The following is a 25,415-nucleotide window of genomic DNA, read 5'->3' as shown; positions in this document are numbered from 1 at the left end:
AATTGAAGAAAATAGGGTCAAGAGAGAACCCAATTGAAGAAGAGATATTGTAAGTGAAGAGGTGAAATCAGAATGTCTGAACAACAGAAGCCCACTGCTGTGACACCACCAGCAGCTTATCCAGAAGGATACCCTCCTCCAGGTAAACCTTTTTTTGCCCTTCTTTTCTCTCATTTTGTAATTTTTTATGAAAGAATTTTTTTCAATCTGCAGTTAATGGTCTATGTAACTGCCAAAGGAATAATCCAACTTCAGATCTGTCAAGAAGAATTTGGAAATTATAGTACAAAAGTTATTGTGTGCAAAGAAAATGTTTTTCCTTTCTTGTGTGTCAGATATGGTTTTCTTTGAGTGGAGAATGGGGGGTCGATATTAGCTAGGCAAGATTTCACAAGTAAAAGGATGCCCATAATCCTGGTATTTATGTGTGAGGTCTTAAACAATGATGATATATGTGTTAGGGTTGTGATTTGTCTTGTTGGAGGAATTTTTGTTCATAAAGTCATTTTAGTTCTAATATAGGAGCACTAGTTTGTACGCTGAAACTTTTTCAGTTAAGAGTTGTAATAACTAAGAGGTATCTATTGTACAATTCAGACTTATGGTGTCTAAGATTGAGAGGTGTCTATAGTGGTGGTTATTGTCTCATTCTTTATGGTGTGGTATTGCACGATCTAGACCCCATCCATTCTAATATGAACCCTCGCTTCTTCCCTTAGGGTGTGGTATCCATTGCATGATCTCAATCTCATTCCCTATCCTATATAAAATCAAGCAACATCTAAGTGGTATTTATTGCACAATCCTTACCTCACTCCTCATGGTGTGGTATTCATTCCATGATCTAGACCTCATCCCTTATGATGCGGACCTTCACATCATCCCTTATGGCATGGTATTCGTTGCAAGATCTCAATCTCATTCCTTATGGTGTCAGAAATTGAGCAATATCCATTACATGATCCTAACCTTATCTCTTATGGTGCGGTTATCCATTGCAATCATCGCTTCATTTCTTATAGTGTCGAAGCTTTGCACTCAACGAGACTTCGATCCTTGTTATGTTACTTTTGTAGTGATTTTTCAGCCATTTATCTTGATAATAGATTGAAAGGTGTAATATAAAATGCCCATTCAATTGAAATTATATAATTAATCAAATTTAGAAGAGTTATTTTCATCCATATTTAGTATTTGTTATAATATCATATTACCATAGAAGATATTATTGAACAAGAGGGTTTTTTATTGGTTAGGAGTCCATCATTCATGATGTTTTAGGAATTGTCTAGAAAATCTTGAACATAAAAAACCTCTTCCACTATAGCCAACTAGTGTTATTTATATTCTTTCTTTATGGAAGATATTTTCATTTACCAAGTTGTGTCCATGATGTGTTTTATCCTTTATCACTCACCCTTTTTTGAATTATATATAAATCTATATGAAATAAATTAATATATAAAAAGTAAAAAAAATATTATCCAAATTAAATATTGATCTCACTTATATGTAATAAATATTTAATTTCAAGATCTTATAAAAAGAAATGGAATGTTCAAGATTGATAATTTATTATTGTTTGAAATTTATTACATATTGTAAAATTATTAATAAATTATAATTACAAATGTTAAGATTTATAAAGTGGAATATTATGTAGGATTACAAATATTATATTATTGATTTTTTAATTTATATTAAAAAATTATAAGTAGTTTTCATTTGTAATAGATTTCATATTATTTTGAAATAATTATTCATTTTTTAACAAACATTATAAAGCATGTCTTCCTTTCTTTTAGGGTATCCAACACAAGCTCCACCATCACAACATGTAGAAGCAGGTCCTGCCAAAACACAGAGTAGAGGAGAGAAAGGTTGTATTGAAGGATGGTATGTGCTTCTCATTTCCACTCATAATTTGCAATTGTTTTATGAATAAAATAAAGTTATATTCTTACATTTTTTACTTTGGTTTGTGCTTACAGCTTAGCTGGCTTGTGTTGTTGTTGGTTGTGTGAAGAATGTTGTATATGAGGACACATGCTTCAACATTTTTATTATATATGAACATATCAAAATATATTGTAACATTCTAATTTATGAATAACTTGTAGATTAGTTGTAATATAATTTTATCTTGACTGGTTCTAGTTATTTGCTATAAACTTAGATTTTATTGTAATTGGCAACTTGTAATAAAAAAAATGACTTCATTTATGAAAGTTGATACTTATCAATATAATAATATATTTTTAGCATATAATGTCTCTACTAATACATAATTTAGATAAATTTATGTAGAAGTGTTTAAATATATCATTCTCATGACACTTATTCTATTTTAACGCTTTTTAGATTAGATGTCATTATTCATATTAGATTTATTAGTAATTAATTTTGTGTATGTACTGCAAAATATAAGATAGAAACTAATGTTTATCTAACATCATAATGAGATTATTTGTAGCTTTGAGCTAGATATTTAGTTTTATGTTAGATGATGAATTGATCATAAAAAATGATGTCAATTGATTTGTCGCTATGAGATAATTAATACCCATACAAATTTATCTAATATTTCAACCAAATTAATTTTTTATGTGTAAATTTCTTTCCTTATTTCTAGGGTTGATATCCACTTTCACAAATTTAGTCCTTGTACAAGGAAATGAACATTGATTACAAAATTTAAAACCTTCATATCTATATTTAAACTACATTGAAATTATTGTACAATATATTTTCTTTCCTAACATTTAGAACCTACTAGACTAGGATAGCTCCTTTGTTCAATTTTTGTGTACCAATTTTAATAGTATAATTCATTAATTGAAGACCTAACAAGTAGCCATGTATTATGACTAGTCATGTGATGATGTTAATATTATGTAGCTTCTATTATTGGTAATAATATAATGTGATCTACCTACACATGTTCAATGATTTCTAGTTGATAGTAATAAATTAGCGTTTAAATCTATTTATGTGCATATAATTTGACTTTTGAATTTTAAGATTTTGGATTGATTATGTATCTATAGTTTTAAATAAACTTTATTTTTTCACCTTAATATCAACTTACGGTGATGAAAGATTAAGTTTGAAAATGAACTCTTGATTTTTGGGGGGTATGTGAGGCAACTTCATGGTATTTCACTACTTGTTATACTAAACATTTAATTTGTTGTTACTAAAAGTATTAGGAACTAACAAACCAAAGGATAGTAATGTGGTGTGGCAGAATTTTGACACATCTTCTCCTAAAATGGTGATCAATAGAGAGTTGATTAGAACTTTGGTCAAAGAGAGTGAAGAGGACAAAATCCAAATGGAAGACTTGATTAACCCTGCCTTGGTTATTTTTAGCAACACCACTAAGGAAAACTTGGAAATGGATGTCCTCAACAATGCCAAAAATAACACGATGGATAGCTTCAGCACCACCAAGTGGATTTTTCATGAAATCCAAGAGCTCAAATATAGGGTGAGAAGCTTTGAAAGAGAGAACTATAGCTCGAAAAGAAGGATATCAAAGGAAGAAAAGAGCATGGACAACAGAGTGGAGGAGGTCAAGAACAGGGTTCAAATGATGGAGAGCTCAATGTAGATTATAGTGGAACAAAGCTATAATATTCTCAAAGAGGCCAATGAGAATATTAAGCTACTCATTAACAAAAAAAAGAAGCAAAGAATTAGTAAGGAGGAGGACCCTGCCCCCCCATAGCGCAAAGGACAAGACCCTTGATGATAGCTCAAGAAAATGCACTAGATCCAGCTTGAGGAAGAAGGACACCTTGGAACCTAATCAGGAGCACTTAGACATGAAGGAGGCAGTGGGTAGATTGTCAGAGTTGGAAATCAAAGCATAAATACTGAGAGATATTTCTTAAGTGCCCTGGCTTTACTTGGCTAGTCCTAGTTTTTTGTCTTGACTCCCTGACTTTTTATTGATTTTATACTTAAGTGTGGGGAGCTATTTCAGTTGGTTGCTTTTAGTTTCTTTTGATACTTTAATCATTCTTTTTTTGTCAGATCTATGTATTGTTTGGGTATCAGGGCCTTGTTAAAATTTGTTTTCCATAGTAAAAAAACAAACCAAAGTGAATCCAAAAAAAAGGTAAAAAGTGATAGCTTCACCTCCGTACCATTCAATCCCACTTTGACTATACATTTAAATGAATTAAACATTTTTTTTTTTGAAAAAAGGGGTAAAAACTTTATTGAAGATCAAAAAGCAATATTACAAAGGAAACAGAGGACTAAGGTCCCAAGGAAAAACAAGAGCATCAAACCAAACAAAGATAAAAAAACCAACACCATCATCCATCGCCATTCCCAGCCCTATCCTCAAAAAGAACATTCATTAAATCAAGATGGAGCTCCTGAGGAACCAACTCCCACTCCTCAACTATCCATCCCTCAACATGCTCAGAAGCCTATTTCACAAAACAATTAGCTTCCCTATTCCACCCCCTTGGAATATGGACAAAAGTCACCATTTCCATCAAATAACTAACCTGCAGAATTTGTTGCACAACACTAGCCAACTACTAGATGATATTAGCCACTTTATGCTCAATAAGAAAATTGATCAAAATTTGGGAATCAGATTCACAAACAATCCTTCTCCACCCCAAAGCATGAGCTCTCTCAAGAGCGACAAGAATAGCCAGCCCTTCCACCAAGTTGATGGTTTATATCCCTTCATAGATCGAAAAGAGGAAGATTACTAAGCCTAGAGAATCTCTACCGATCCCCCCAATACTAACTAGTCCCAGATTGCCCCTTGAAGATCCATTGGTATTGATCTTCAAAACACCATAAGGGGGAAGTTTCCATTTTCCATCCCTACCAATTTTTTGCTTCTCACGACACCCTCTCTTAGCCCTAGTCAAATCCAAAGATGACCCTTGAATCCTCAATCTCTCCACCAACTCTTTATCCTTTTTTTCCAAAGGGAATTCCACTTCACACCTAGCTTCCACCATTTCTTGAACTGTGCCCAATAATCTTTGCCAAATTTGTTGCACTAGCCTCTATTCTTCACACAATATCCTTTGATTCTGTTCCAACTAAATTTGCCACAATAAGAAGATAGGCCCCACAAATGACACCTCCTACAAAAAGGAGGCCAAAGAAGGCGGTTGACCCATCCCCTACCAAAACTCAATCAAGGAGGAAGCATGAACACAAGGAGTTGTCCAAACACCCCACCAAAAATGCCAAAGCTAGAGGGCAAAAGAGCAATGAAAAAAAAAATGGACAGAGTCCTCCTCATTAGCCCCACACATAACACAAATAGAAGGACCATGGAAACCTCTCTTTTGAATGTTATCCCATGTCAACCACTTATTCCAGGCCAACATCCAAACAAAATGATTACATTTTGGCCAAGAAAGCATGTTCTAGACCTGCTTCCACCACTAAATTCTAGGCCCAACCAACCTATGAGACAATAGCCTACTATAACCAGAGGCTACAATATAGGTCCCCATAGGATTTTTGGACCAAGAAAGCACATCATCTTCCTAGAAAGAGCTACTGTTAGGATTAAACCATAGACAAAAAATAATAATTACATGAAAATATTACCAATAACAGAAAATAATAGATCACACAAAAAAGAACATAAGACACCAAGATTTAACATGGGTAACCCAATCCTTGGGTTACATCCACCAAACAACAAGTTCGATATTATTATGATCTAGTGACTACAACGTGATGATTACAATTCATAATCCCTTATAGCTTAATACTGCCACAAGAAGCAATTTCACATGACCACAATGAAACAATCCCTAACCCTAAGCCCTTTTATACAAGTATTTTATGTCATTTTAGGGTTACAACATGTCGGCCAGAACATCGGTGACACCCAAAAAAAAATTTGGGGCACTGCCCTGAACCCCAAAGAATTTATGAAGTATGTATAGTACTTTCTTGATCAGTCACCACAAACTAACAATCTCCCACTTGGAGACTGATCTTATAGCTATGCCACTACTCCATGAGGCTCCCACTGGATCAAACCACCCTAGACTCTGTTGTTCTTTTATTCATGTTCAGTCTAAAAGACCAATCAAAGCTAAAGAGGAGTTCAACTTCTCCCTTGTTACTACCTTTGTAAACATATTTGTTGAATTTTCATCTATATATATCTTATCCAGCTTTAGTTGTCCATCCTCCAAAATTGACCGAATGAAATGGTACCACAACTATATGTGTTTGGTCTTTGAATGCAGAGCTGAATTCTTTGCAAGATGAATGACACTTTGACTATCTGTAAACAAATAATTATCCCTTTGAGGGTGCCCCAATTCTTCCAAGAAGAACTAAAGCCATATCATCTCCTTGGCTCCCTCTATAGTGGATAATGCATTAACCTTCTATAACCTAGAATCCTAGCTTATGGCTATCCCACCAATAGTAAAGACATAACCTATAGTACTCTACTTGGTATCAATATCCCCTACCAAATTTGAGTCAACATAGCACTGTAAATCAGTAGTAGAGCCCCCAAAGTGTAAACACTTATTGAATGTTCCTCTCAAATATCTAAGAATCCATTTGACTGCATTCCAATGCTCAATTCTAGGATGACTCATATACCTGCTAATGACTCCCACTGCATGTGCAATATTTGGCCTAGTACATATACCATAGCATACATCAAGCTTCCTATAGTTGAAGCATAGGGAATCTTGGACATCTTATCCTCCTCTTCTTGTGTCTTAGGACACATCTCCTTAGTCAACTTCAAACGACGAGGTAAACATGTGCTGACAACCTTAGCATTCTCCACAGAGAAATGTTGCAATACCTTCTCCACATAATCAACTTGATATAGTGTCAATGCTCTGTTCTTCCTATCTCTACAAATATTTATACCAAAGATTTCTTTTGTTGCTCCCAAATCTTTCATAGCAAATGCATGTGCTAATTAGCGTTTCAACCCCTTAATGTGATTCATGTTAGACCCAGGTACAAGCATATCATCAACATATAAACATAAAATAATGTGACTATCATCATCCAACCTCTTAAAATAAACACAATGATCTAAATGACACCTATTGTATCAATGCTCATGCATAAAACTATCGAATTTCATATGTAATTGCCGAGGTGCTTGCTTCAAGCCATATAAACTTTTCTTCAATTTGCACACTATGTTCTCCTTACCTTTGACTGCAAATCCCTATGGCTGAGCCATATATATCTCTTCATCCAAATCACCATGAAGGAAGGTTGTTTTAACATCAAGCTTCTCTAAATGCAAATCTTCAGTAGCCACAAGACTTAAAATAATATAGATAGAAGTCATCTTAACAACAAGAGAAAATATCTCATCAAAATCAATGCCCTTTTTATGTGTAAATCCTTTCACAACTAACTTGGCTTTAAATCTTTTCTTACCTCCTTCCTCTTCTTTCAACCTATAAACCCGCTTATTCTATAAGCCCTTTTACCTATAAGCAATTTGCATAAATCAAATGTATGATTCGTCAACAAAGAGTCCGTTTCGTCTTTCATTGCAGACTCCCACTGAATCTTGGTATCCACTTGCACAACATCATCATAACATTCAAGTTCACCAGCATCAATAAGTAAAATTGAATACAAAGAGGGAGAGAAATTTTTTTGGAGGTGTAATTTGCCTTGTTGACCATCTAACATTCACCAGTGTGTGTGGTATTTTTTGTTTTGGTTGTCGTACATCATGAGGAATGGCTGTAACATTAGCTTTTGGAGTATCATCCAACACTACATAATCATCTTCTTTCTTCTCATGTTGCTGCAACAAATCTTTGTACAACACTTTCTCATTGAATATGACATCTCTACTTCTTAAAATTTTATGATTTTCAAAATCCCAAAGCCTATAACCAAATTCATTAATCCCATATCCAATAAATACACATTTCTTTGACTTAGCTTTTAGCTTGGTTCTATTTTCAAAATCTATGTGAGTAAATGCTTCACAGCCGAAGGTTTTGAGAAAATAATAACTCACCTTATTACCAGTCCATGCTTCCTCTAGAATACCACAGCCCAAAGGAGTAGAGGGACCTTTATTAATCAAATATACAATAGTATTGATAGCGTCTGCCCACATGTGTAAGGGCAACCCAACATGCAACCTCATGCTCCTTGCACGCTCCATTATAGTCCTTGGAATAGTTTTTTGTCTATGAATACCATTAGTGGAGCAATAATCTTCAAATTCATGACTGCAATACTCACCACCATTATCAAATATGAGATATTTTAATTTCTTACCAGTCTCATTTTCAATCAAGCATTTCCATTTCTTAAAAGTTTGAAATACATCAGATTTCTAAGGAAATAAAACCACACTTTTTTAGTTGCATCATCAATAAATGTAGCATAATAATGAGAGCCTCCAAGGGAAGATACCTGAGCTGGTCCCCATACATCAGTATGCACAAGCTTTAATTTATCCTTTTTGTTTTCCTTCCCAATCTTTGCAAAACTCACTCTCTTTTGTTTTCCATACACCCAACTTTCACAGAAATCCATATTAACACATTTTAGACCTAGTAAAACTTTCTTTGAATGAAGTACTTTCATACCTTTCTCACTCATGTGCCCAAGTCTATTGTGCCACAATGTTGTATCATAATCTACAACATCTATTTGTTCTCCCTACTCAATTGTAGCAATTGTTCCTGAACATTCATTTTTCTATGAAACAATTAAAGTAGAAGGAACAATATGACCTATACAAGGATATAAGGTGCCTACTTTCACACCTTTTTCTACCACAAAGGAACCTTTTGAATCTTTCCAATTTTTATCATTAAAAGTAACTACACAACCCTCATCACCGAGCTGCCCTGCTGAAATTAAATTCCTACTCAGCCTTGGAACATGTCTTACCTCATGTAGTAGCCAACGATTCCTATTTTGCAACTTGATCTTAATGTTTCCCTTTCCAACAATCTAACAGGTTTCATTATCCCCCAAATAAACAAGCCCAAAATCCCCTTGGACATAATTAATGAAATAACCTCTATGAGGTGTAGCATGAAATGAAGCACTAGAATCTAAAACCCATGAATCATCAACACTTTCTAAAGATAGAAGCAAGGCATCCTCTTCGGATTTGTTACTTACTACATTTTCCTCCTTGTCTCCATTTGGTTTATCTCCTTCATTTTTCTTTCAATTCCAACAATCTTTCTTTTTATGACTTGGTTTCCTACAGAACCAAAAGTTGTTCAGTCCTCTCGATTGAGACCTACTCCCCTTTAACTTTCCTCTTGATTTTCCACAATTTTCAGAATTACTTCCTCTCTCAGTCATTCTGCCCCTACTTTGTGCATTCAAAGAACTTCCTGATGTAGATCCACCTAAGGATTTCCTATGAGTTTCCTCACTCAAAATGACACTGATCACATCATCATTACTCACAACCATTACCAAGCCATTCCATCTTTTAGGCAAAGAACACAAAATAAAGAGAGCCCTAATTTCTTCTTCAAAATGGATACCCACAGAAGATAACTAACTAGTAATAGTATTGAACTTATTTAAATGATCTATAATAGATCTACCTTCTGCCATTTTTATATTAAATAAACACTTCATGAGAAATACCTTGTTTGAAGCAGAGGACTTTTCATATAATGTTGCTAGGGTTTTCATCAACTCTTTTGTTATCTTCGCTTTTGTAACATTAAATGCCACAGATGGTGCCATGCATAATCAAATGCTTCCAAGTGCCTTTCTATCCAAAAGATCCCATTCATCATTTGACATAGATCCCTAATTCTTGGCTTTACCTTCTAACAACTTCCATAAATCCTTTTGATAAAGATAGTCTTCCATAACTGGAAGTTCTACCCATTAAACTTATCAACCCTCAGCTTACCGTCATTTGCCATTGCTCCCACTCAACTATGAGAAACCCACTCAGCCATGAGACTTTCTTGCAGAGGATAACTGAGAAAAACACCCTCTCTCTAATACTACTTGTTAGGATTAAACCAGAGACAGAAAATAACAATTACATGCAAATATGACCAATAATAGAGAATAATAGATCACACAGAAAAGAACACAAGGCACCAAGATTTAATGTGGTTCACCCAATCCCTGGGCAACATCCACCAAATAGCAAGTCTAATATTATTACAATCCAATGATTACAACCTAACTACAATCTATAATCCCTTATAGCTCAATACTGCCACAAGAAGCAATTTTGCATCACCACAATGAAACAATCCCTAACCCTAAGCCCTTTTATATAAATATTTTATGCCATTTTAGAGTTATAACATGTTGGCCATATGTCAGCCATTTGTCGACCACAACGTTAGCCATGGCCCAATTTTTTTTTCAATGTATAGTACTTTCTTGATCAGTCACCACAAACTAACAACTACATCTTCAACTAGAGAGGAGACATTGTAGCACACCACACTCCTCCTACAAACCAACAACTAGCTACTCATATGGGGACTTCCATTTGGCACTCTCCATTTGACCATAGGGTAAAAAGGACTTAAAATCACTCACCCATGACCAACTAGCCTCAAGAAATATTTGGCAAAGATTCAACAAGTTGGAAAACTGAGAAGTGATGGGAGGAAAACCACCCCAAGAATCAGACAAGAATTGGACCTCTGTCCCCCTCTTGTAGATCAAAAATAATCCATCCTTAGTAAGCACAACCCCTTTCTTGAGGGTGCCCCATATCACAGAGCCCTTCCCCACAAGGGGGTACCTAGAAATATCAGGTTAAGGGATCCCTGGGAGATACTTTTGAGAAAGAACCTTGGCCCAACTCTTATCCTACTCATTAGACCACCACTAATATAGTGTAGCAGCCAAAGCTTCCCCAGTCAAAGCCAACTGCCTCAAGCCAAGTCTGTAAGGACCATCCGATCCTTAAAATAAAATATGAAACATTTAGAAAGATAACCCATCTTATTAGCACAATTTACCAATCTTTTTTTATACTTATAATAGATTTGTTTTTTTTTTTTCTTTTGTTTTTTCTCTTAAACTAGATTGCTCTAGATATTTTCATCCTCATAATGTCCACATAGGACTTAGTATTAATTAGCCAATCCGAGCTCTTCTGTCATGGGCCAACTAATCGGTCTATCAGGCTAATGTTCTATCTCACTGAGATAGGTACTTAAGCATTTTAAGCGGCCATCTTTGGTCATACCTCTACTCATATGGGGTAGGCTAACAAGTAAGTGATTGTGATTTCGTACCTCTATCTTACCAAGATGGGTTATTATAGAGGATAGAAATATACATTGCTCTGATCAGAGTCTTTCACCCTTTGGGACCAATCCAGGTCTAGGTGGCTTGCAAGAAGTTACACAGTTTGCTCAAAACTAAGCCAAGGTTCTTTGCAAGGTGTATCATTACCAATAGATCCACAACTTTCCTTAGATTTTGAGCCTTTAGCTAGGTGTAAGACCACCGAGAAAATTACTAAGTCCTATACCCCTTCTTGAGTTTCAAGCATCCGACCAGGTATAGGTACCTTCCTGAGGATCTTTAATTTTTGTTACCAAGTTTTTTTATTTAAGCTTTGGAATTAATTATAATTTAACAAGGGATAAGTAACCAAAACACCTATTTCCAAAGTATCTATGCTCAGGAGGTATTCTTCACCTCCCAAGCTACCTACATACCCATATCCACCAGATCAAGATATCAATGGAACATGCACTCGCTACTGATATGTAGTTCTGTTTGTACTAAGATTGATGCAACTACTATGGAGATGACCCTTTTGGGGCTTGATTCATTTATGAGTAGTTCTTCGCCATCATATACCCACTCAGGTGAATCAGGTGGTAAGCCATACTATATTTCCTAACTTCAACTAAAATTTTGTTTCGAAACATAGTTATACTATGTGAAGGGTTTGCCCATGTGCACGTGCCCTACTCCTTTCCATTATCATTTACCAAGCTCATTTTTCCTAATTTTTTTCTTAATAGTTCAACATGGTTTTAGTGATTTGATATCTAGAGTTTATCAGCTGAAAGTTTTCATTAATTAAGCTGAAGGTGATACAACATATATTGTTATCTTTAAGGTTTTAACTCTTAGCAAACCAATTCACCTATTTCAGCTGCAAATGGTTATAAGTTCAAATGCTATTAATGACAAAAAACAAATTCAGAGTTTTGTTATTTCCTAAGAGATTCTAAACAACTTGGTGTTGAGGTTTTAATTCAAGTTAGGAGGTTATACCCAAAACTTGTTTGCTATATACACATTAAAATTTTTCTAGTTTTTTAATTTTATTTTTTAATCAACTAATGAAGTATTAACTAAAATTAATCCTAGACTTTTCTACAGGCTATAAATAAAATAAAAAGCTAGAACCTCAAATTAGAAAACTGATTGTTATTCCATGAACAAAACCTTTTTATGGAAACAACTATCATTTTCAGAACTTTCCCTAAATTAAAGGAACTATCATAAGACCGTTTCCAACAAACTGATTGATTCATTAAAATAGTGATAAATGATTCACAATTCATATTTAGACAACTTACAGCCCATAATTTGGGTGTAGCAAGGTGCAATACTTTTCTTATAGCTTCCAGTCAATCATTTATAACAATAGGGAATTCTGTCAAGTAGTTGGCATTCCTCTATTATCATTCTAAAGAGTACCACTATAGTTCTCAAGTTAACTAAATATTATAATAGAGAAGGCATTAATGAGAACAATAGGTATTTAGACCAATAAATTATTTCCAGATTGTTTTTTTTTTAGAAGTTAAAGAAGAGAACTTAGAAAAATAACTAATTGCTTTTAGAATCACACACCAGTTTTGCAGAATCCCATATAGAGTGAAATAGAAATAGCTCAGATTAATTTATTTTAAAAGTAACACAAATACCTTTCTTCCAGATATTTTTAGATTTGCTAAATACTGGTGAAATTTACCATTTCGGGCTTTTTTTTTTAATACAAAAAAAACAAGGAGAAAACAAAAGCAACCAGCTATCTTAATTTCTAAGTTTTAGAATTGAAAACAAGAACCATTACTCAGTTATCTTAGTTTCCTCTAAATTCTAATTTTTTCCTAAACCTACAGCTACAAGATTTGAATTGAAATATATATTTTTTGGAAATCATGAGTGCATATGCAATTTTTTTAATGTAATCTTCCTAGCTATCCAGAATGTTAACACAGAACAAGGTTGAGAAGACAAAACAAGAAAATTTGAGAAATACTTGGAGGTTATTTTTCTAATATAAAAGGAATAGCAACCAAAGATACCTAGAATATGATGTTTTTCTCCTTCTTGCTGCTACTTCTGTATGTATCTGTGATTCCTCGTGCAAGTGTCAATGAAGCACCATACTAAGAAAGGTTTAGTCTTCCCAAATTCAGAGATTCCTTGCAAGTATCCCCCATAACCCCTCAAGAGGGTGCACTCTTCTCCTTTTATTCCTAGTTCTTTTGTTGGCAAAAACCCTAGGCCAGACTCTCTTCTCATTAATGTTGCACTCCTTTGGATTAGTTCAAATTCAATTTTCTTATTCCCCAAGCTTCCACATTTCTACTGCCTCCTTTCCCTTCATTCATGGCCTGCAACATTTTTCCCTCCAGTCCAAATCTGGACACGTCTCATCTCTTCCCAATGTTGAAGAACATTCTCCATTCTCCTCCCAATAGATACATATGTTTCTCTCTTTTATTTTTTTGCAAGGAATGAATTTATATATCTAAATGAGTTGGATGCTATTACACAAAGGTTTGATTATTATATAATTTTTTAATAAATTTTGTTTTATAGAGTGTTGTTTTTTTTTTGTCTTTAATATCCACATGGGTTATTTTTGCTTCATAGCCAAGTAAAGCATTATATATGTGTGTGTGTGTGTGTGGGCTAAGGTAATTTGGACATAGGTAGTAAAATGATAGTGTTTAATAATTTTTTTAATAATTGTTTGAATTCAACTTCTAAGAAATTTTCTTGGTTACTACTTTAATATTAAAAAAATGATTAATTAATTTACTTAGGAAATAATCACTTTATTAATTAACATCTAAAATAAAAATTTCTAAATATACTAATAAATGAATAAATTAAAATGACTTCCAAATTTAAAAATCAATTTCATTACATAATCACAAAAAATATTCCAACCAATTACCTTCTTCGAGATCCCATTAAATATTCATTTAAATACTTGCAATTTTTTAAATTAAATTACCTCTAAAGAAAACACATTAAATATTTATTAGAATTTTAAGTAATTTATCTCTAAAGAAAACACATTAAATATTTAAAATAAAACTTGATAAATAAATCACAAGGAATTACATTTTAAATAAAATTTGATAATAAGGTCACATCATACTTTAACAAATTATTCATTGGAATTGCAACAAATGAGTAGTATGGGGGTCGTGACAAAGTCCACCATATTGTTTCAGACTATAAAAAAACCTCCCATATAACCAAACTCCATTTGGAGGAATCCAAGCAACCATCCCATAAAAATTGTTTCACCATAGAATCAAGGTCCTTTAGAAAGCCCATAGGGGCAACCTAGAGCATGCATCTATAAATGGGTAAAGCCTGCACCACCAACTTAATCAACTGGACATGACCAGCAAAGGATAACCATCGATGAGTCCACTAATTAACTTTCACCCAAAATTTATCCAAAATAATCTACCAAGACTCCCTAGGTAGCCTACTCACCGAGATGGGAATGCCAAGCTAAGTTAATGGGAGAGTCCTAATTTGAAATCTCAAAGTATGAGCAATCTTGATGTAGGAGCATCTTGCATCCAAAATAAAGGGGGCATGTTGAAAGTAAAAATTCTTTTAAAAAAAAGTGGAGGAGAGAGAAAGTGATGAAAATAGAAGGAAAAATAATAAAAAATAAAATAAGGGAAAAGGGAGAAAAGAAAAAAAAGGGATTTCTATTTTTGAGGTACATAGGTGGTGTAATAGAAAAATAAAAATAAAATAGTTTTCATTCCATTTATCGAGGTGCGTAGGTGGAATTCTAGAAGGTTGTGGATAAATCATGCATTGGGTGGTAAGTGCTTATTTGAGCAAGGCATATGAGCATTTCTAATCAAGCTTTGGAAGGTCAAGCTTAAAGGTGTGAAAGCTCTTAAGGTATAGCTCTTCAAGTAGAAGTTCTTGGGTGGAAGCTTTGTAGGTGAAGGCTCTTAGTTAGGAAGTTCTTCTTGGTGAAGCTCTTGGTGTGAAAACTCTTCTTGTGGAAATTCTTATTTGGGAGTTCGCTTATGTTGAAGAATTTGTAAACTTATTTTTGAAGAAGTCATATCTATGATATCATCTTGTGGATGTTGTAAGGATTTTCAAGTATAATAAAATTTCTTGGGAAGCATTTTATCTCTCTTTCTCCATATTGTTGCATTCTTGGTTATGAGTTGGAGGGTGGTGTGACCCTTCATCAAGTGGTATTAGAGCAGGAGTTCCTGAGTGTGTTGATAGAGCACCGAACGTGAGGCAGTTTACACCAGAATTTGTAAAGAAGGTTGATCTTGTGGCTGATTGACCTTCTAGATTGGTGGATTTGTTGCTTAGGGTTTGCTAAAATTTTAGAAGATGCCTCCAAAAAGATTGGACCCTAAAGAAATTAATGACCTTAGTGATGTTGTGGACGAAAAGATATAAGAGAAGATAAGAGCAGAGCTTAGATTTGAGATTGCATTGATGAAGAGTGACATGATTGCTAAAATTGTAAGTGCTTTGGGTGGTATACCTAGGTATGTGGTTACTGAAGGAAATTATGACAAAGTTTCCAAAGACTTTGAAGCTGCTAGTTGTAGACACCTAAATTTGATTACACCACTTTGATAATCCTATTTAGCCATCTCAAAAGGCATCATTAATTAAATTCCTATTTAATTAATCCTTTGCCATCCCCTAGTTGATTAATTTAATTAATCATCTATAGTCCTAATTGATAAATCAAATAACCTATTATTTATCAATTAAATCCTGTTCTTCTATCTAAACCCAAAATCCCCATTTATTAAATAAACCTATTTGATAAATAAAACCCTCAAATCTAATAACCCTTAACCTATCCTAAATTCCCTTTTTAGCCTAATCCACCCCATCCACCCATACTAACCAAGCTTAGCCACTAACTCACCCACCCTCATGAATGCCATCCACTTGCAAATCTCTAACATCCCTAATCTAATCCTAAACCCAAGCCTAATCCACCCCCTAATGTTGTCACATTCCCTAAGCAAGCTTAAGACTTTCTTAAGCCAAGGAAAGTCAACAATCTCAACTCCCCTCAAAATATCCCAACCACCCAACAATGAATGCTCTTACAAAAGCCATAAAGACTCTTACAAGCTCTTACAAGCCATAATGAAGGGTCTTTATGAAGATATTATCCTTTGAGCCTCCTTTGTTGAGTCATCCTTCCCCTTTCCTCCATCCACTCACCTTGTGACATGTGTCACTCCCTGATTGGTGCTAAACAAGCACAATCCATGTGCTCCCTTTTGAGTGCATCCTAGCCCTCCTTAAGCTTTCATCTTTCCTTCCATCTTAGCCCTCCATCTCTCAAGCCCTTAGCCTATAAATTGAATCCCCTCCCAAGCCATTTCAATCACAATCCATCAAGTAAAGTTATAATGCCATTTTGAAGCCAAATCCATACTTTTGCATGCATCCACACCAAAAATCCCAAAAATCTCCATTGAAGCTAGTTTGAAGCTTGAACATACATCACAAACTAATCCATTAGACTCATCCCTAAATCAAGTGACTATCCTCATTGGGAGAGCCATTCCATGGCTCATATTCTCATTTGAGGGTTTCACTTTGTCTCTCATATATGTTATGTCTTTTATGCTAGTTAATGCTTTTGTTTTTGAATAGATTAGTATTACTTGCTAACATATTTCTCATATACACTAGTAAGGACAAAAATAATCACGAGGAGATACCTATTGGAATTAGGGCTAATCAATTTGCTTGACCTGGATCTCAGTTGAAGTTAAAGCATAAGATGGAGGTTTCTAATTTTTTAGGTACTTTGAATCCTGAAGACTTGATTGATTGGATTGGTGAATTAGATGACTACTTTGACCTTGAGGGTATTGAAGACCCATCGAGAGTAAGGTTGGTAAAAACTAAGTTGAAGGGACATGCTCCTCTTTGGTGGAAGGAATTGCAAAGAGACAAAGAAGAGGAAGGTGAAATGAAGATCACTAGATGGAAATTGATGGTGACTAAGTTGAAGGCTAAGTTCATTCTTGCTGATTATGAACTTGAGTTGTTTAAGAAGTTGAATTTGAAGCAGAATGATATGATTGTGAAGGATTACACCAAGGAGTTCTACAAGTTGACTATTCAGTTTGGGCATAGAGAATTATCAAAGGAGAAGGTAGCGTGGTACATTAATGGTTTGAGATTCAATATTTAGGATGAGGTTGGTATGTTGAATATTTCTTTAGTTGAGGATGCTTATCAGTATGCTTGAGATTAGAGGAGAAGCTAAAGAGGAAGAATCAAGGTAGTTCTCAAGGGAAGGAGAAGCAAGATAGTTTGGCACAAGCTAAACCAAAAGCAGAAGGTGAACCAAAACCTATTGAATAAAGAAGAATGACATGTGGAGGTGTATTCAGAGGTAATTGTTTCAAGTGTGGTCAAGAAGGGCATAGATCTTTCGAATTTCCTATTGGTAGGACAGTTGTTTTTGTGAATGAGGTTGAAGTCCAAGAAAGTCAGCCTGAGGAAGGAGAAAGTTTATTGGCTCGGTGAGTACTAATGGATAAGAAGACATTGGATTCTTGTCAGAGGACTAGATTGTTCAAGACTTGTTGTAAGTCTAGTGGCAAAATCTGCAAGGTAATTATAGATGGTGGTAGTACTGATAAGCTTGTTGCTGAGGAGATGGTTCAAAACCTTGGTTTGAAGAGATTAAGACATCCTTGTCCTTATAAGATTGGCTGGTTGCAAGGTCATCATGCTTTGGAAGTGAGGGAGCAATGCCTTGTTGATTTCCAGATTGGGCAGTATAAGGATCAAGTATTGTGTGATATTGTGGATATGAATAGTTATCATGTGTTACTTGGTAGACCTTGGCAATAAGATTGCAGGGTTGTGCATGATTGTGTTAGGAATGTGTTTACTATTGAGAAAGGTGGTAGGAAGTTTTCCTTGATTCCTTTGCAGAATGAAGAGCTTGGTAGGAGGAACTTGAGTATTGGTAGTCAAGTTGAGTTGGCAGATTCTAAGAAGATTGGAAATTAGCATGGGAAGGAGACCTATGGAACACCTATGGTGGATGTGAAGGAGAAGAAAAAAAATAGGGGAAAGAGTGTGCAAGTTGAATACTTGGAGGACATATATGTGAAGAATTAGTTTGGGATTTATTTGTTGAATCCTAGAAGATGTTCTTCCAGTTACTAGAACATCTTTTTAGACCTAAGGAGTCTGATGCAGGAGCATCTTGCATCTGAAATAAAGGGGACATGTTGAAAGTAAAATTTAAAAAAAAAAAGTGGAGGAGAGAGAAAGTGATGTAAAGAGAAGGAAAAATAATAAAAAATAAAATAAGTGAAAAAGGAGAATAGGAAAAAAAAAGGAATTTCTATTTTCGAGGTACATAGGTGGCATAATAGAAAAAATAAAATAAAAATGGTTGTCATTCCATTTATCAAGGTGTGTAGGTGGAATTCTAGAAGGTTATGGATAAATCATGCATTGGGTGGTAAGTGCCTATTTAAGCAAGGCATATGAGAATTTCTAATCAAGCTTTGGAATGTCAAGCTTCAAGGTGTGAAAGCTCTTAAGGTGTAGCTCTTCAAGTAGAAGTTCTTGGGTGGAAGCTTTGGAGGTGAAGGCTCTTAGTTGGGAAGTTCTTCTTGGTGAAGCTCTTGGTGTGAAGACTCTTCTTGTGGAAATTCTTATTTGGGAGTTCTCTTATGTTGAAGAATTTGTAAACTTCTTTCTGAAGAAGTCATATCTATGATATCATCTTGTGGATGTTGTAAGGACTTTTAAGTATAATAAAATTTCTTGGGAAGTATTTTATCTCTCTTTCTCCATATTGTTGCATTCTTGGTTATGAGTTGGATGGTGGTGTGGCCCTTCATCAAATCCTTTGTTGAATGGGTCCTAGAGTGTTGAAGAAGAAAATGGAAGATTTTTCCTCATTGATCTGTTGACTAGAAGCAACTAGGTAAGCATCCAAGACCCTTTGTAAATTAGAGGCCTCCCACATTATAGCCATCCCCATCAAAGTAGTATCATCCACAAATTGTAAGTGAGTTTGCAGAGGTAAGATACCACCCCACCTCCAACCTTGAATGGGACTAGACTCCACACTCCATTTATTCCATCTTCCCAAGCCTTCAACCAAAAGAATAAACAAGTAAGGGGAAAGAGGATTTCCTTGATGGAGCCCCCTAACTATGAATCACATTAATAAGCACAGAGAAATAGACTGAAGTAACACAACTCAAAATCCATTGAATCCATTCTTCAACAAAGCCAAAAGCACCAAGAACCCACCAAAGGAAGGACCACCTAACTCTGTCATAAGCCTTAGCCATGTCTGGTTTGATAAACATAGCTTTTTATTTTGAGCTGGCCATAGAATGAATGAACTCAATTGCAATAACAATCCCATCCATAATGATCCTACCAACTACAAAACCACTTTGTTCTTCTGAGATTAGTTCCTCAAGCCCCTTCTTCAACCTATCAGCAATAAGTTTAGAAATAATTTTATAGATTACATTGCATAAAGAAATGGGCCAAAATTGGCTTAATCGATCAGCCCCCTCACTCTTGGGAATAAGAGAAAGAAAAGTAGCATTTAGAGCCCTTAACATCTGCTTATTGTGTTGAGACTCATGAACCATAGCTAGGAGGTCAAGTTTGATGATATCCCAAAATTCTTGAAAAACTCAATTGGGAAGCCATCAGGACCAGGCGTCTTTCCTTTCTTCATATTAAAAACAATCCTTTCAAGCTCTTCAAGTGAGATATTACTCATGAGTTGTTGATTCATATCTCCAGACATGAGAGAAGGGATACAAGAAAGAATTTGTGCTTCCTCAAAAGACCCCTTGCGAGTCCTCCCAAAAGAGAGATTCAAAGTACTGCACTGCCTCCCTAAAAATTTCTCAGAAGGAGGAAAGATGGTCTCCCCTATCATTCACTAGACTAGAGACAGAATTGCCATGATGCCTAGCTTTTACTAAATTGAAGAAGAAAGCTATATTTTTATCCCCTTCTTGAAGCTACTCAATATGAGCCTTTGTTTCCAATACATTTCCTCTCCTAGTTCCCATTCTTCTAGCATTTTCACAACTTGAGCCTCATCCTAAAGCAACATAGATGTGACCCCATCCTTCCTTAACCTGCTTGTGATACCATCTAGATCTACCTAAGCCAATGCCTTTGCATGGAATACATTCCCAATGTACTGACAATTCCACCATTTGAGCTCAAATTTAACATATTGAAGTAGATTAGCAAAGACATGCATTGATGTACCATAGGTTGGTCTACCTTTCTTCCACCAGTAAGAATCCAAGTCATTCAAAGAGGGGTCCCACAACCACATGAGTTGGAACCTAAAAGAGGGCATATGAGGCATACAAGTTGACTCAATAGCAAGTTTAATAGGCCAATGGTCTGATCCTCTCCGATCCAAGATCTCAGAGCAAGATGACCACATCCGTCCAACCTAGTAACAAGAAACTAGAAACCAATCTAACCTTTCTACAATGCAAAACTCACCAACTCGACGATTGTTCTAGGTGAACTGACCATTGTTGGGTTGGATATCAACAAGATTCAAGGTATTAATATTGTCTCAAAGTAGCAACGTAGAAGGCTCCAACCTTCCAGTACCACCACACTTCTCAGTGTTAGGAATAAGGTGTCTCAACCTTGGATAATTCCTATTCTTATTATTTTTTTTGTAAATGTATTTTTGCAAATAATGTAATTAAGTGTGAGTGTACATGTCTAGTTGGCATGTTGATGTATCACTCCACTTGCATGTGTCAACATCTTGAATTATGAAAGATTCCTATGATGTGTAAGAGCTATCTTTCGAATATTTAATTGTGTGTAAGGAGATCATGACTAAAAATGGTTATGACAAATTCCTATGACATGTAAGAACTATCTTTGGAAGATTTAATTGTGTGTAAGGAAATCATGACTGGAACGGTTATGACAGATTCCTATGACACGTAAGAGCTACCTTTGGAAGATGCCCTAATAATGGAAAGCACATTATATAAACACTTCAAGGGCTGTAGATAGTTGTGTGTGAGTAGTGTATTGTTGGTAGCTACTAGATAAGTCTTCTATGTCCTGAAAGAGCTTGCACTACAAGTGGGTTGTAACCTTCAAGATTGATAATTTATTATTATTTGAACTTTATTACATATTGTAAAATTATTAATAAATTATAATTACAAATGTTAAGATTTGCAAAGTGGAATATTATGTAGGACTACTAATATTATATTATTGATTTTTTAATTTATATTAAAAATTTATAAGTAATTTTAATTTGTAATATATTTCTTATTATTTTGAAATAATTATTCATTTTTTAACAAACATTATAAAATGTGTCTTCCTTTCTTTTAGGGTATCCCACTCAAGCTCCACCATCACAACATGTAGAAGTAGCTCCTGTCAAAACACAAAGTAGAGGAGAGAAAGGTTGTATTGAAGGATGGTATGTGCTTCTCATTTCCACTCATAATTTGCAACTATTTTATGAATAAAATAAAGTTATATTCTTACATTTGTTATTTTGGTTTGTGATTACAGCTTAGCTGGCTTATGTTGTTGCTGGTTCTATGACAACATTTTTACTATTTATGAACATATCAAAATATATTGTAACATTCTAATTTATGAATAACTTGTAGATTAGTTGTAATATAAAGTTATCTTGATTGGTTCTAGTTATTTGCTATAAGCTTATATCTTGGATTTTATTGTAATTGGCTATTTGTAATTAAAAAAATTCTTCATTTATGAAAGTTGACACTTATTAATATAGTAATATAATTTTAGCATATAATGTCTCTACTAATACATAATTTAGATAAATTTATGTAGAAGTGTTTAAATATATCATTCTTGTGACACTTATTCTATTTAAATGCTTTTTGGATTAGAAGTCATTATTCATATTAGATTTATTAGTAATTACTTTTGTGTGTGTGTAATGCAAAAGATAAGGTAAAAACTAATGTTTATCTAACATCATAACAATATTATCTGTAGCTTTGAGCTAGATATTTAGTTTTATGTTAGATGATGAATTGATCATAACAAATGATGTCAATTTGTTGCTATGACATAATTAAGACCCATACACATTTCTCTAATATTTCAACCAAATTAATTTTTGATGTGTAAATTTCTTTCCTTATTTTTTAGGGTTGATCTTCACTTTCACAAATTTAGTCCTTGTACAAGGAAATGAACATTGTGTACAAAATTTAAAATTGTCATATTTATATTTAAACTAAACTGTAATTATTGTATAATATATGTTCTTTCCTAACATCTAGAACCTACTAGACTAGGATAGCTCCTTTGTTCAATTTTTGTGTACCAATTTTGATAGTTTAATTCATTAATTGAAGACCTAACAAGTAGTCATGTATTACGGCGAGTCATGTGATGATGTTAATATTATGTTGCTTCTATTATTGGTAATAATATAATGCATAATAGAACTCTCTAAGTGTGATCTACCTACACGTGTTCATTGATTTCTAGTTCATAGTAATGAATTAGTGTTTAAATCTATTTATGCCTATAATTTGATTTTTGAATTTTAAGATTTTGGATTGATTATGTGTCTATGGGTTTAAATAAATTTTATATTTTCACCTTAAAATCAACTTAAGGTGATGAAAGATTAAGCTTGAAAATGAACTCTTGAATTTTGAGGGTATGTGAGGCAACTTTATGGTATTTCACTAATTGTTATACTAAACATTTAAATTTTTGTTACTAAAAGTATTAGGAACTAACAAACCAAAGTGAATCCAAAACAAAGGTAAAAAGTGATAGCTTCACCTCTGTACCATTCAATCCCACTTTGAGTATACATTTAAATAAATTAAACAATTACATAACAAATAAAGATGATATTTTAAAACACTTTTTAAAAAGAAAATATAATGAATAACATCTTATAACAATATAAAATAGTATAAACACAATTTCTTAATTATATCCATGAAAGAAAAAAAGAGTTCAAGAAAAAGTTCCTAATGAGGTAAGAGAAGAAGAATGTGATTGCCTAAAATGCAAATAGTAAGACTCTTTTATAAGAGTAGAACTCTAGCATGAACAAATATGATAGAGTTTATCTTTAGCACAACTTATATATAGATTTTCCAATAGAATTGAGTTATATTGTTCCTAAAGGTTGATAAACATAAAAAAAAATCTAATCATGAAAATTCAAATCATCAAAGAGCATCAAATATAGTATATATCAATACACGCTAAATATAAAATGAGTGGTTGGCTTTGAACTATTTAACTTTAACTAAGTTCTATAATCATTATTGTGTTGCCAAGTTTTAGTCTTACCCATTTAAAGCTTGAAGTCATTGGTATGAAAGTGAGTGTGTGTCTAGTGCAGGAGCACCTAAGCCATTCAAGGGACACAAGGATAAACAAAAGATGCCAAGTATGAAGATTATTCATTCATATTAGGGTAAAATCAACTATGAAGTTCTAAAGCCTATTATGGCATCAAATATGCAAGAAGATGTAATTCCTAGGTCTTGGAAGTCAAAAAAAGGACTAATTGAGCATATGGATGTAATAAGGATTTAAAATAAGTTATTTTTTCTTTAGAAATTCTTAATAAGACTATTTAAGCCTTTTGGAAAGTTTGGAACATTCAAAATGTTCTTATAATATCAAATTTGTAATATTGTTAATTCAAATTTTTGAATTACAACAGTTAGTTGGGTTTTGGAGGGAAAAGTTGTTTTCTTTATGTTTAGACTCCTAATCATTCCTAAAACGACCAAAGGTGGTTAGGAAAGTTATATGGAGCATTTTATAATGTAGGGAAAGTCATTGTATGAATAGGGGACAACATTTGTACTGATTTTCACAGATTTGGAAGAAAACCTCTATTTTCATGAGTCATTTTTCTTGGTTTTTGGTGCTATTTGAAGCCTATTGGACTTTGCAAGAATTAAGAATATTGTTTTATGGTTCTACACTGAATCACACACTTGGTTTGGAAGCTCTTCACTGTTCTTACATTTTTTTGGTGTTGATTACAAACAACATTTTCAAATTTTCTTGAAGAAACTTGATAAAAATCTTGCAAGAATGGTCATTCCATGAATGTTTGACTGATTCTAATGGAATACCATTAACCACACTTTCATTATACCCTACTAACCCTATTACATGCATTTTAAGGAAGGAGATAGAGTTTAATGGTGATCACCATGCTGATTTGAAACAATTTTCATTGGAATTTCTTGGTTTGCTGCAGCAGTAGGAGTTTTGCCTTAAGGAGGGGATTCTTTTATGTTGGATTTAATCCATAAATTTTAGAGACAAGGTGTTCCATCCATCAGTTGCTGGAGAAAGAGTTGGGGAAGTGTAGATTGAAGAAGCCCTAGTTTTTGAGGGTTTTGAAGCACAATTTGGGGCTTTTGCACTTGCAGGGTTTATTGAGTCAAATTGATTGTAGATTCTTTTGATTCAAATCATTTTATGAGACTATAGAAGGTTTCAAACTTTGGGGATAAGTTTATCATATACTCCCTTTGTAAAGTGACCTCTTTTATGTGTTTAAAGATAGGACTATTGTGTAGAACGACCATATTGGTCCAAAACAACCACCATTAAGTTTTATATATGTTATGTATCTCTAAAAAGGTTATCCAAATCTATTTTTTATTTTCCAAGTCCTTTCGAAAGCATTGGAGTTAAGGGCTAAAAACAATTGCTGCTATTATGGTTTAAGGTTTAAGGCCTAGAAAGGCTAGTTTTGAGTTTGGAGTGTTGGGTCTTGTTGAGGGCCCTAAAACCTATTGATTCATCTTGGATTGGATGTTTTAAGACCACTTCCATCACCTTGGAATAGGGCTAGGTTTGTGTTAAACATTCTTGGTGTTGGAGGCTTTGTATGTCATTCCATCCCTTTGAAAATACATTGAAACTTGCATATTACTTGCTCTTTCTATTTGGACCATTTTACCAACCACCATCCATTGTATCAGTGTCCAAGTGTGATTTCTAGGTGTCCTTTAGGTCACTTCTCATATTTCTTGAGGTAATCTACTTTCTTTGTTTGTTAGTTCCCCTTTGCATTACCTTTAACCACCATGTGAGTGGGTTTCCTA

The 25,415-nt window shown here is 34.1% G+C and overlaps 1 protein-coding gene across 3 annotated transcripts; it reads left to right on the top strand.

The window, feature by feature from the left end:
• LOC149553729 (uncharacterized) lies at positions 1-24,201 on the top strand. 3 transcript variants are annotated; one of them, XM_089789093.1, is made up of 3 exons: positions 1-142; positions 21,658-21,748; positions 23,684-24,201. In XM_089789093.1, the coding sequence occupies exons 1-3, from the start codon at positions 73-75 to the stop codon at positions 23,691-23,693; spliced, it is 171 nt and encodes a 56-aa protein (XP_089645219.1). In that variant the 5' UTR covers positions 1-72; the 3' UTR covers positions 23,694-24,201. The 3 variants fall into 3 exon arrangements, with proteins under 3 accessions (XP_089645219.1, XP_089645217.1, XP_089645218.1); XM_089789091.1 differs by lacking the exon at positions 23,684-24,201 and adding an exon at positions 21,844-22,058; XM_089789092.1 differs by lacking the exons at positions 21,658-21,748; positions 23,684-24,201 and adding exons at positions 1,806-1,896; positions 1,992-2,228.
• The last annotated feature ends 1,214 nt before the right edge of the window (positions 24,202-25,415 follow it).

This window comes from Cupressus sempervirens, chromosome 6, assembly GCF_028749045.1.
Source record: "Cupressus sempervirens isolate cs-2001-9-10 chromosome 6, ASM2874904v1, whole genome shotgun sequence".
Taxonomy (NCBI): domain Eukaryota; kingdom Viridiplantae; phylum Streptophyta; class Pinopsida; order Cupressales; family Cupressaceae; genus Cupressus; species Cupressus sempervirens.
The sequence above is the reverse complement of the archived record's forward strand: the minus strand, read 5'-3'. Positions and strand labels throughout refer to the sequence as shown.